At 40.4% G+C, this 13,852-nt stretch overlaps 1 protein-coding gene across 1 annotated transcript; it reads left to right on the top strand.

Moving 5' to 3' along the window:
- The first annotated feature begins 475 nt into the window (after window positions 1-475).
- On the top strand, window positions 476-13,302 carry scamp5a (secretory carrier membrane protein 5a). Its single transcript, XM_049575232.1, has 7 exons — window positions 476-708; window positions 1,568-1,648; window positions 1,799-1,918; window positions 4,974-5,130; window positions 5,221-5,322; window positions 7,766-7,883; window positions 9,099-13,302. The coding sequence occupies exons 2-7, from the start codon at window positions 1,642-1,644 to the stop codon at window positions 9,285-9,287; spliced, it is 693 nt and encodes a 230-aa protein (XP_049431189.1). The 5' UTR covers window positions 476-708; window positions 1,568-1,641; the 3' UTR covers window positions 9,288-13,302.
- Window positions 13,303-13,852: the final 550 nt, after the last annotated feature.

Consider the following 13,852-nt stretch of genomic DNA (forward strand, 5'->3'; position numbering starts at 1 on the left):
TGGGTTAAACTGTGTAACAATGCCATTATTTTGCCATTATCAAATTAAAAAAATATGTAAATTATTTATGGTTAAAAAAAGGATTAAAAAAAGCTATTTTTGAGGGATACAAGTCTGAATTATTATTTTTTTCTTACTCATGAGCCTTTTCAGTCACTATTTTGTTTATACTATTTGTATTGTTTATATTTATTTGTTTATACATTGTATTATTTATGAATAAACCACATTGAGCCTGCAGCTGATATTCTTCTCCCTCACACCAGGCCTGTCAAACATCTTTTTATTTTTGTGTAATATTTGTATAGTAGTTTATTTATCAGGCAGCCAATCACAGATCAGATTGTGTAATGTATCCTCTTATTTTCAGCAGTACAGAATCAGAGAGGGGGCGGGGCTTGTTGGAATATTCCTGCTCTCTGATTGGTCAGTTCAGGCCAGCAACAAATCCCGTTTTTTTCCCGGGGCCGTGGTCCTGCCCGGGCGGGTAAAGGCAGCGGATGAGGAAGGGGGGTGTATGTGCGTAAAGAAAAGACCTTACGTCACGTGACCGCCTCTTACTCCCAAACCCATCATTTGAGGAATAACATATATGTGTTAAAGCAGCGCGCGGCCGTTTCCTCTGATGCGTTCAAAGGCAGATTGAATCATAGGATGCTATTTAAACGAACAGAGGGATTTTAGCCACATTCACGGACTAAACTGGAGGTAAGGCGTTTTAATCACTGCACGTTCATTCATTACCGGAGGAGGGACATTAATGTATTAAAATAAGCTTCAGTAAAGCCTCGATATCTGCATCCTGGGTGGGTTATTGTGAGAAGTGTCTGGGCTTGACCTGCTCCGTCCGGATGGAGAGGAAGCACCGATGCACCGTGTCGCACAGGCTGAAGGACGCTTCTCCATCGCCTGTGATCACGATGCACTGTGCCCTACTGCAGCATCACTGCCATCCGCCGACAGAAACACACATAGAGGACAGTTTTAGCATCATTATGAACAAAAATCCACCAGGATCAGCTTGATTTTCTGAGCTGAGATGGCTTTAATTTGAGGCAGAAAGATGCCCTTCAGAGCTGCACTCATCCACCATCACTGCATGCATTGAAATGTGGCTCACAGACACATTCAGATATAATGTGGAAGGTGGTTGATATATCCTATAGCTATACAAACATGTCTATCAGCTATAGTCCAATCTGTGGACTCCACAGGCCTGTAAACGCCTAATTTGCGCCCATAGGGTATGAATACATTTTAGGAATCGCGACAAGGCCACAGTTTCCCACCGCGCGGATCACACAGCTGTAATGTGTGGTCAAGAAAACATGTTTGTCTCTGTCGATTTAATGAATGATGCAGCATTGTGGGTGGATGCACTGGACGGGCCGGGCACCACCTCTGATCAAATCATACAGGGATTTAAAGTCTTTGATTCCAGTGAAGTGTGTGAATGCATGGACAGGAAGGCCTGTGGAGGACTGTGGCCCTGTAGACCACCACAAGGAGAGCAGTGTGAGTGAGTGATGTTGCATTTCATAAAACAGCTCTGCTCCTTCCCCTGCAGTTTGGTGTAAAAGGCAGCTGAGATTGGACTTTGTGTGCCTGTTTGCAAGTGGAGGAAAATACTGAGCGGTCATCATGGCAGGTAAGCCAACTACACAGTGTGCGTGTGATTTTGGAGTCCATGCACAGCCCCTTTATAAAGGCTAAATTGTAATCCTTCATGCAGCTGTCTTGATTTCTTTATGTATTTGGTGTGTGGGCAGCTGCGTTGAACTGTGTCTCTGTGTCCTAGAAAACAACTTCCCTCCCCTGCCTCGGTTCATCCCCCTCAAGCCATGTTTTTACCAAGACTTCAATGAGATCCCAGACCAGCGTCGCACCATGTGCAAGAGGCTCTACTACCTCTGGATCTGTGAGTGAACCTGCTTTAAAAGTTTGTGCATTGACTGTTGAGTTGCAGTATCGCATGTACATGTACAACATCTTTAAGTACAACTCAAGTTTCAGTGTGGAAGCTGTTAACATGTCCATAGCTCCTGTGTTTCCATGCCGTGTCACTTTGTTTTACCCAAAACATCATGAGAGAGCCAGACATCAGAGGCACTGCAGTATAGCTGTGAGACCAGATTGACCGGTCTCACTGTCAGGTTCCCATTGTCTTGTGCATCTTCATGCCAAGATTGAAATATTGTGTCTATGTTTGCTTGACATATTTGCTTTTTGCTCTTCACAAATCTAAAATGGACCTGAGGTTAGTTTTGATCAAGTTGATTGGCAGAAAATGACTTTTTAAAGATTACTTTTGGGGGCTTTTAATGCCTGTATTGGTACAGATAGCTGGAGAGTGACAGGAAAGTGGGTAGAGGGAGGGGATGACATTGAATTCAAATCCTGGCTGCTGCTAAGGACTCAGCTTATAGTGGGTGTAGGCTCTACCAGGTGAGCTAGAGCAGTGGTTCTCAACCAGGAGTCCAGAGACCCTCGGGGAGTCCCAGGAGGTCCTGAGAAAAATGAGGAATAGTTTATTTTCACTCTTTAATATACAATAGAAGTGAGCCTAATGTGTGTTGGGGTCATGAGTGACTGGTGAAGGATATCTGGGCTCAGCCTTAGAGATAGGGTAAGGAGCTCGGACATGCGGAGTGAGCTCGAAGTAGAGCCGCTGCTCCTTCGTGTCGAAAGGGGTCAGTTGAGGTGGTTTGGGCATCTGATCAGGATGCCACCTGGGCGCCTCCTGTAAGAGGTGTTCCTGGCACGTCCCACTGGTGGGAGGCCCTGAGGTAGACCCAGAATATGCTGGAGGGATTACATATCTTATCTGGCTTGGGTAGCCTACACCTCGGGGTCCCAAGGAGGAGCTGGAAAGCGTTGCAGGGGAGAGGGACATCTGGGGTGCTTTGCTTGGCCTGCTGCCCCTGCGACCTGGCTTCGTATAAGCAGTTGAAAATGGATGTATGGAGTGACTTTTCTGATCATAGGTTTCACTTCCTCCACTGTTATCTCCTCAACTGTAGATGACAACTCTAGACTGAATCACCGTGACGTTACGCTAACACTTTCTTGTGGACAGCCGGCATTTGTTTTGAATTGCGGACATATGTGAAATTGGCAAACTTGTTTATTTCTGTCGTAATTTGAGCTGTAACTGTAACGTTTTTAGATATATAGTTAAACAAGGTGGTTTGACCCATCTGATGGTTCTGCTGTGCCTTCTGTGTTGCTTTACCACTGTCTTTCATAAACCAGACCAGCACATCCTGCGTTCTGATATGGCTGTTTTTGTCAGTGGAGTCTGGTGGCTTTGAGATAATTGGGGAAATCGCTGTCTGACAGCAAGGTAAAGCAGTGGAAATTTTCTAAGTATAGCGTACACTTAAAGTCATAATGATTTTTTTTTGGTCAGCCTTTTTTTAAGCAGGCTGAAAACTAATCAGTTGAAGCGTTTGCTCAGCGCCATTTCGTTTTATGTGCGTGATTGGGAGGTTTTCTACCTGGAACATTGTGATTCGTCTATAGAATTGTTAATCCTATTTAACACCCAAATCTTTTCAGATGGAGCTCCCTGAAGCAAAATCTTATCAAATGGGGGTCTGTGACCTAATGTGTATCACTTTTACACAGAAAGGGTTGAGAGCCACGAGGGTTGCCGTAAAAATAATTGTTTTTAAGTATTTTCAAGCAAAATGGTGAAATCTCTGTCTCCAGCTTCGTAAATGTGAGGATTTGCTTTTTTTTTCTTTGTTGGAAATCATTAAAGATTGAATATCTTTGAGTTTAGGTTTGTTGGTCGGACAAAACAAGATATCTCTAGACATTTCGAGCTCTTGGAAACTTTTTTATCACAATTTTTTGTTTTTAAATAGACCAACGACTTATCTGTTCGTCCAGAAAATAATTGGGGAATTATTAAATTGCAAAAGGATTAATTGGTTAGCTGGGTCCAGAATTTGGAATCCACTCACTACACAGAGTTGACCGATTCATTTGGCATGGTGACATGAAACAGCAGGTTTTTTTGGTTAAAATAAAACATAACTAATGAGTGCCACTGAGAGACTATGACAAGCCAATCAGGGCCACGGACGGGAGTAACACCGTTGTCAAGCTGATGTCAAACGTTGTCTAGGGGTGCGGCAGAACTAATGAGGATTAATAACAACAATGGCGAGTGCTACAGATATGTTACATGCTGCTGTCGAGGCTGCTCTAAATTGCCATGTCTTCTCAATATTGGCCGACATCATTGATTGTTTTATTTTCCTCCACTACACTCTTAAAAGCTCTGGCAAAACATGTATGTTGGCATGGCTACACATCAGTGTGGACACAAAATGATATTGGATTCAGGTGGTTGTATTGGTCTGTAGTGTTTGGTTTGGGAAAATTGTATCCCCCTCCCCTTGGGAAATCAGTTGGAGTGGACGTAATGTCAGACTGAAGATGGATTGGGTTTACAATTCTGATACAAGGCAAAGTCATTAGCTGTGTTACACCAAATCCTGCGACCCGTCGGAATCTGTGACCCAAACCAGTAAGGGAGTCTGGTACTGGGTGACAGAATCTGACGGGTCACAGATTTAGGTGTTACAGTCGCAGCTCCAGTGATAACAGTACAATCAAACTGTAATATTCACATGTGCATCATGGTGTCTTTTTCATTACTTTATAGGTTTTTCCATTTGAAAACAAGAATGTAAGTCTGGTGAAGAAGTAGTTTAGTTTACACAAGATGTTTGGTACCTGTAGAATAGAAACTGTGTGCTGTGTGTGCTAAATAAATTGTAGCTCCTGTCTTATAGCTCTAATATAGAACAGAGAATCTGGTGTTTGGTCATTGCAGAGATTCATAGTGATTCAATCCTGCTGAATTATGAGTAATGCGGCCTGTGGGATTTTCACCACGGAGGCTTTTGTCTTCAGTCTGTCATGTTTTGGTCATCCTCGCTCCTGCTCTGTGCTGTTGACAGTGAATAGTGCAACACTGGCCGTTAATCTGATTGGCTGTCTGGCGTGGATGTGTGGAGGTGGTGGAGCGACCAACTTCGGCATGGCAATCCTGTGGCTCATCCTCTTCACCCCCTGCTCCTACGTGTGCTGGTTCAGACCCATCTATAAGGCCTTCAAGTGAGCACTCTGAGCTTACTCAACATTTTGTACCTGCTGCTGTTCTGCTGAATCACATCGTTCCTGATGTTTATTACTCTCCCCACGCAGGACCGACAGCTCTTTCAACTTTATGGCTTTCTTCTTCGTCTTCATGGCCCAGGTGGTGATCAGTATTATCCAAACTGTTGGCATTCCAGGCTGGGGAGTATGGTAAGAGCCCTGAACAGATGATAATCAAACACAGATATCTGATATGTTTGATGTGAAGTGTAAATACAGATGGGTGACAAAGTAAAGAAGAAAAATAACATGAAGTTGTTTGCACAAGTTGTTGCTCTTCTAAAATATACTCGCGTGGTGGTGGTCCACCTCATTTTCATACCGTTCAAACAATTCAGTGATCTCTGCATCCAAGTATTTGTCTTTAGTAAGTTTCTCCACTTCTTTTATTTCTCCTTAAATTTGTCACCCAGTCTGTACCCAAGATGAAGAGTTTAAAGCAAAAATACTTAACATTTTCCATCACCTCTGTGTGCTCTACCATAACCGGCACTAAACAGAAGGTATTTTTTACACAGCACAGTTCACTTAAAGGTGTGAATAGGTTAGTCCGCAGGCTTTCTGTTTGCCAGAACCAGGGTCATAATCAACTGCCCCCCTCCCAGGTTCTCCATCCCTGTTGAGCACTCTGTTTCCATCCTCACAGTGTGCTGCGGTCGGGTGGTGGATTGACACACTGTTAGGATACAGTGAAGGAAGCCTGTGTTACACTCATATTACATTCTAGCTTACCACTTTTAAATACATTTGAAGGGGAAGAAATAGAGAGAACAGTGCTTGACATTAGCCCTTTTCACACACAGATCGTGGTAAGGCCGCTACAAAGTCCCTTCTTTATGCAACCTTTACATTTTTACACGGAACCAAACGATGGCAGCATCATTCTGCTCCCGTGTGTGATTGTAAACAGCATCATGGCCTTCTGGAATCAAAAGAGGCCTGATGGGCGTGACATGTAACACAACAGCATCAGCCTCCAGTGTGACATAAAACATAAGTATTGGCGGCACTTTCTAAACAATAACAATGGCATTAAAATGTCGATAACAATCATTTACCATCCCTGTTATATGGCGGCTGACCTGGTCCTCTGCTCAGAGGGCATGGAACTCATTGTTTTCTCTATTTGCAGACAATTACGGCCGGTGTTCTTCTTTGAGTTAGCCACTAACTGCTAACAGCTGCTTTTTAAATCTCCCACTGTGGGTTGCACACATAACATGTTGTCATATATCCTGTTTATACAGACACAGTTTTGGCGAGACCACTTTGCGCCCTCTTTCCGCGATTGTACCTTATATACAGAACAGCGAGGCGGCATAACAGCGTGATATTCCCGAACTGAACAGGCAGTGTTAAAGGGGCTATTGATTGTACCTACCCACAGCAGTCAAGCAACGGTGTTTGCTAGGGTATGGAAACACCATTTGGATAAACCACAAGCACAACTCTAGTACACTGTAACATTAGAACCAGTAGTAATAATAATGGCAAGTTATTAAGTTTATTTATGATTCTAATTACATTTGGTAATGATTATTTCAGACCTTGGTGCGTGGTGGCCTGTCATAGCCATTTTTTAATAATATATTGGAGAGGGACATTTTCAGCATATTTGAATATTGGAAGAGATGTTTTCCCCCTTAATATACTACTGTTTAGGTCAGAAAAATGTGGTTCACACAGGATGGAGACAAAACCTCTACATAAATTTCAAGAACAGTTATCAGCTGCTTACCTTTAGAAAAAGCTCTCAAATTGTGTCCCATATTAACTTAAAGGTATACTATGCAGGATTGTGGGTTACTGTGTGTAAACACGCTCACCAGCGAAAGTGAAAGTAAAACCCAACTCCAGATTCACTCTCATTTGGCATTTCACCTCGCTATATTAGGGTTTTCTTGGCGTTGTGTTTCATGGATGCCAGCTTACGGGTCTCTGCAGAAAAATACACTGCCACACACTTCTACTGGGTCTTAAGTGATGATTGAGAGGGATTACTTCTGTACAAGTCTATACATTGTTTTCAGGAAATCCTGCATAGTATATCTTTAAACGAGATGTTTTTAAGTCATACACTGTGGCCCCTCCTCAGACAATATTGAGACCCTGCATTTGTTCACCTTTTGGTAAATTGACACCACTAAAATTACACCGACTTTGCTATTAGCGGCCCCTGTTTGCAGTGTGCCCCTGGATGTACAGACTACTATCACATATGAGGAGCATTTCTTTTTCTATTACGCTTGAGCAGGTTTTTGCATGTTCATTTTTCAATGGAGAGATAATGCTATCCTTGGGAAGTCTATCATATCTGAGTGTTAAGATTGACTGTGCTCTGACTCTGAGGATGAGTGCGAGTTTGGATGCAAATTGCGGCAATGCGATGCTAAGGATTTAAAGTAACTTAATTGCACCGACATGCACCTGCCTCTTTTATCTCACTTCCCTCCCTCTCTCTCACACCCCCCTGGGGAGATGTGCAGCACAGTTTGAAACCCTTGGCTTTAAACCAGTGACGACACAAATTTGCATTGTCACAGATCATGAGTGCCATAGCTTTGAAATGTGACTCTTTTCTTGTTTCCATTAGTGGTTGGCTGGCTACCATCACTTTCTTCAGCACCAACATCGGCTCAGCTGTGGTCATGCTGATTCCCACCATCATGTTTACTGCGGTGGCTGTACTCTCCTTCATCGCCCTCACAAAGGTGACCCAGACGTTTCCACATTCTTCTTTCAGAAAAGAAACACTCTGAACTGTTTTAGCTGTTTCTACAGAAATATATTGTGGGTATATTTGGTTAAGAGGCTCTTATAAGTCTAAAACTTAACTTCACCTCTCTTTTGGTGAAGTCGACAAATGTAAACTACAATGATACTATTACACATTACATTTGTTTTCATGTTCATGTAGCTTAGGTGCAGCACCTATTCAAGTTGACTGGCAAACTCAGATTTCTCAGAAAGCTCTTATTTATCTGACTTGGCATTTAATAATGTGGAAGCAACTGTAACGTGAACCAACATGGAGGCTTGACATCAGCCAGAGACCATTGATCAGTGTAATTAGACCCAGATTTTATGGATATGATGTTATATTGTCAGTGCACAATATTTTAATCCTTACATGATTAACTCTACAGTCAAAATACTACAACATAACTGTCTCGATGATATGAACACTTACAAGTTGTTAGCATGGGAATCTTTACCATCCATCCCATATGACCTGACCATGATGAACGCAGTCACTGAGTAAAGTATAGAGTGCTCAAATCACAGATGGTACCAAGCAAAGGCTGATAACGTCTGTCACCCTGCTGGTGGCAGCCCACAAAGATACTGTGTGTGGGTGTAGTGATACGAAAAATTCATGCCACCTGAGGAGCACTTATGTAGTTCTGTCACTGCAGAAAGATGGAGAAAAAAAAAAAAAAAATTTAGTTTGACTTTAATACTGTTGTCTTTTTTTCCTTAACCCTTCTTGATTTCTTTTAAAAACATGAGAAGAAGGCAATCGGCAATGAAAGAAGAAATAACCCCAGAAATATTTAAGAAATTAACATGAAAATTAGTTTTTAAAAAGGGGGGAAAAATTAAAAACTAACAAACCAGGCAATGACCTGGAAGTAGTGCTTAAAAATATTTAAAAATACTGTAACATAATTTTAAAATGTAATAATAATAATTATAAACCTATTTTTCCCCTAGTTTTTTTCCTTTATTTTCCTAGTGAAAAAAAAAAAAAAATTCTGAATCTATTCATTTTATGCAGTTTGTGGGACATTTCTTATCAAGTGCCTCATTGGCTTTTTTCCCACATTTTTAGAAGAAATCACACCAATTTTGTTTAAAAACTTGTGAAAGGTGGAGGAAAGGCACAGGAAAAGTGAAGTGATGATAATAGTGCCTTTTTTCTGCAGGTTCATAACTTCTACCGTGGCAGTGGTGGGAGCTTGGGTAAGGCCCAAGAGGAGTGGGCCACCGGTGCCTGGAAGAACCCCCACGTTCAGCAGGCGGCCCAGCAGGCGGCCATGGGAGCTGCGCAGGGAGCCATGCAACAGAACGAATACTCAGCAGCTCCCACCTACAACTACGATGACCCAATGTAGGGCAGAGGAGGGGGCCAGGCTGCCGAGTGGGGGAGATAAAAAGGGATCAATTAAGAACACAATTCAGAATTAGGTGCCCTTCATTGTAACACTGTACAAGCTGAATCCAACCAGAACAACGTAGAGAAAAGTCCTGTTTTTGGTGGAAGTGTACTCTTGTTGAATTCTGACTCATGTGGGAGTTATTAATTTAAGTCACATTTAAATCAACAGCCAGTTATTTAAGGTTTTTAATCTCTTATGCTGCTCAATTTTACCCGATCAATGTGTGTGTTGCTTTCTAACGGAGACACATAACAGCTCAAACCAGTCCCCTGAGCTTCATCAGTTTATTCAGGTAGGTTCATCTGTGGTCAGCGACTTCTCTGCCTCTGCCTTGGTCACACTTTGAAAACATCTTTAATTACTTTTAATGTGTTTTTGATGTATTGCAGTAGCTATATTGTCAAGAGCATTTACTTTCATTAGCCTTGAAGGTCACCAAACACAATTGCCCCTCCATTGATGCACTGTAGCTGCTTGTTTCAGTTTGGGAAATATGCTTATTCACTTTCTGCTGAGAGCTGGATGAGAAGAGCCATTACTTTAATGTCTGTACAGTAAATATGAAGCTACTGCTAGCAGCTGGTTAGCTTAGCTTGGCAAAAATACTGAAAACAAGGGAAAACAGTTAGCCTGGCTCTGTAACAAAGCTAGTTTCCACCTGCTTTCAGTTTTCTGTGCTAAGCTAAGCTAACCACCGGCTTACGATAGCTTCATATTAAATGTGCTGCTAGCAGATGCTTAGCTTAGCTTAGCTTAGCTTAGTTTAGCAAAAAGACTGGAAACAGGGGAAGATGGCCTGGCTCCATAACAAAGCTAACAAAACCCACCTACAGCACCTCTAAACTCACTAATAAACACATAATAACTTAATGGACAGAGCTAGACTAGCAGTTTCCCCCTGCTTTTTCAGTTTTATGTGCTAAGCTAACTTCCTATTAACTGTATAGCTACCAGCTGGTTAGCTTTACTTAGCAAAAAAAATGTTAACGGGGGAAAACAGCCAACAAAACCCACCTACAGCACCTCTAAATTCACTGATAAACACACAATATCTTGTTGGACAGTTCCCCCCCGCGTTCAGTTTTCTGTGCTAAGCTAAGCTAACCAGTGGCTAACGGTAGCTTCATATTAACTGTATGGCTAGCAGCTGCTTCGCTTAGCTTAGAAAAAAAAAAAAAAACTGGAAACACATAATACACAGTCCTAGGCTCGCAGCTTCCCCCTGCTTTCAGTTTTTTTGTGCTAAGCTAAGCTAACAAGCAGCTAGCCATAGCTTCATATTAGCTGTACAGACATGACAGCGGTATCAATCTTTTTTTTTTTTTTACAAGTTTAGGGTATAACTAAACTGTAATGCTGTGTTCACGTGAAATCAGGGTGATAGTAGACAGCAAACCGGATATTTTAGTGGATGACAGCAGGACGTTAAAATTAGCAGGGTGTCTACTGGTCCTTAAAAGTCTTAAATTCAATATTACAACAATAAAACAAGGCCTTAAAAGTCATTAAACAGTATTAAATTTTATTTTGTGAGGTCTTAACTACTACATACTTTTTTATCTAATTTCATTTATCCATTTTTTATTTCTTCTTGTGAATATGAGCGGAGCATTTCTATGTAAAAGTTCACATTTTTAATATTACAAATCTAACAAAATATAATACTGAAAAAATATACCTAAAAAATCTGTCCTGAATTTGGTTAAAAGGTGTTAAAAGGTGGCATCACCATTGCAACATATTGTCATAGATGTTTCGTGTTGTCCAGATGCTGTTTTCCGTCTGCCATCTACTGTCTGCTAATTCCTTGTGAATGCAGCATAAGTTATATTTTTAGCAGCCTAGTATCCTTTTAATACTGGCCAATAATTTTCTTACTTTGGTACTTTTTGTTGAGAAAGAAAACGTTTAGTCTGACCCAAAACTCCATAACAGAATCCTAAATAAAATGAAATTTTAAGGGAAGATGAATAAAAATGTAATTGGTCATACGACTGAAATCAGATGGCACAAAATTTATCAAGAAAGTAATTTTTCCAACCCAAAAACTTTTAAATCCCAGAGAAGATATTCTAAAATTTATGTTTTGGTGACCTGATTGTTTATTTTAACCGATGAGAAGTTGCTCTACATCAGTGAACCTCTCAGTTTTTTCATTTTTTTTATTTTTATTAATATTATTTTTTACATTCTCAGGAAAGGTGTGACAGCTGGTTTTAAATTCTTCCTGTAAAAGCCCTTAAAGTGTTAACATGTCTGGCTTTTGTCTCCATTTAATTTCCATCATTCAACCATCCAGGGTGTTTGGTTTCATCATTGCACGCTGGTTTTGTGTTCAGCGGGTTGATTTCGGTGAAATTAATTATTATGACATATTAAAGTGAAGCACATGCAGGATTAGGATTGCAGTTCATTGGATAAAACATTCCAAATCAACGTAGTACAGGTTAAAAGAAAACCAAAACACTTGCAGGTTGGACACACAGTAAATATTAATAATCATTGTCGTAGGTGGTCATAGCATTGTATGAAGTGATGGATGTTTTCACCCCTTTGGCAAATTCTCCCACTTTACCCCTCCATGTAAATGCTTAAATGACTACTTGTTTCTGAAGCTCTGGATTTCAGGCCTTAGTGTGTCATTTCGTGGCTGTTGGTGTTTAATCTATGAGTAGGTGTAATATGATATTTATATAAAAGAAACTATAAAATTCAAGCCAATTATTTCTGTATGAGGTGAAACTGAGAGAGAGGATAATTGCGTGTGGCCACTCGGTCAGAGACAGCGTCATGTTGAATTCAGTGTCTCTCAAGTCTTTGAAAAATGTCTTCAAGATTCAGTAGGTGGTTATTACAGTAATACAGTATTAGACTTGAAACAGATGTGAAGATTTGTGTCTGAATGCTCGTTATTTCAAAACCTGTGAGTCGTCTTGTCTGATTGTGATGACGTGGTATTCAGTAGGCTGTTTGTTTTAATTTTCAGTTGTTGTTTTTTGTACTGACCTTTTGTTTTCTCGTGTGTGTATTTTGGATGATGTGTGGATGAGTCTGAAGCACATGTTCCTTGTGTCTCCATGGCTGTGGGAAATTTGAGATTTTTTTTAATTATAATTTAAAAAAAAAAAAAAAAAAAAACTTTAGATAATGTTTTGCACTGGGTTACCTGTCAACGTCAGTGCAAACTTAAGTCACAGTGGATCACAGTGGAGCAATACTAACAGTATGGTAGATTAAGCAGGGTCCTGTTGTGCAGGCCTGAAATATAGACGTAACGACCGTAACATAAACTGTTACGAAATGAACAAGGAGCCTGTTTTCAAGTTGGACACCACTAGTATAATTGTACAACTGCATAACATTCTCACCAGCAGATGCACATACAGTAGTTATGAAGTATAACCCTGTAAACCGTAACCATCCACACGCTCATCTGTTGCACAAAGTTTAGCTGATCTGTTCTATAAATTAAGTGTGAAGTCTGCAGAGGTGAACAAACAAGCTACTTTTCTCTGTGCGTAGGTGAATTTGGATCTGTTTTTTTTTTTCTTTTTTGCCATATGTACATACAACACAGTTAATGTGACTCTGGAAACTACAGCTGTATAGTAATCGTGCAGCAGGAACTGCAGTGCATTGGGTACTAAGACTCTGCATTTCATCTTAATGTATCAAAGCTTCGGAAAGCCATCTCCCATCAACTCCCCCACGTTCCCACATGTACTGTATGTTGTTTGATATGTATTATCATGTACTATATCATAACTAGATATAAATATATAATTACTTGAGGTGAGGTAAATATTTGCCATGGATAAACACATTCAATAGAAACATGCTCTAATTAGGTGAATGAAATGTTTGAGGAGGCTGTGTCTCCATGAGTGGAGTAAATGAGGAATACATTTTTGTGTATTACTTTTGTATTATTTGGTCTTACCCTAATAGATATTAAACAGTTCTTGTTGCATCTTGTTTTGTTATTTGATGAGTTTGCACACTGGTCCCACACTGCTGAAGATGTAGAAGAAACATGGATCTTTTTTTTAAGTTTGAAAGACTGGAAAGAAAAAACACTAAAAAACAGGTGCCACAATCTTTAGGTCTACACCCTCCTATCCATAAAATGCCCTCCAACAAAATGAATTATTTATTACGTCCTTAAAACTCGCTTTAAATCAAAGTTATTGTGAGCTGCTCTGAACAGAGTTGCTCCTGTGATGAATACTGATTTGTTCGTAAAGTGTTGAACGACGTCAGCAACAATGAAAAGCTAAGACCTGCTATGGCTATGGCTTTTTTTTTTTTTAGACCTTTTAAAGATAATTTTTAACCAAGTTTAAGCCTGATTTTTGGACATATAATCGTTTTCTTGTGAAGGCATTGCAGGTAAGTTATTAAGACAAGTAGTATACTGTAAACTTCAGTTATTATCCTGGCTATTATTTGCTTAAATCACTGAACTCAATGGGTGTCTATATGGGACAGGCCTTTAATTCCTTTCACACAAACTTTTTCTC

Source organism: Epinephelus fuscoguttatus, linkage group LG4 (assembly GCF_011397635.1).
Source record: "Epinephelus fuscoguttatus linkage group LG4, E.fuscoguttatus.final_Chr_v1".
NCBI lineage: Eukaryota > Metazoa > Chordata > Actinopteri > Perciformes > Serranidae > Epinephelus > Epinephelus fuscoguttatus.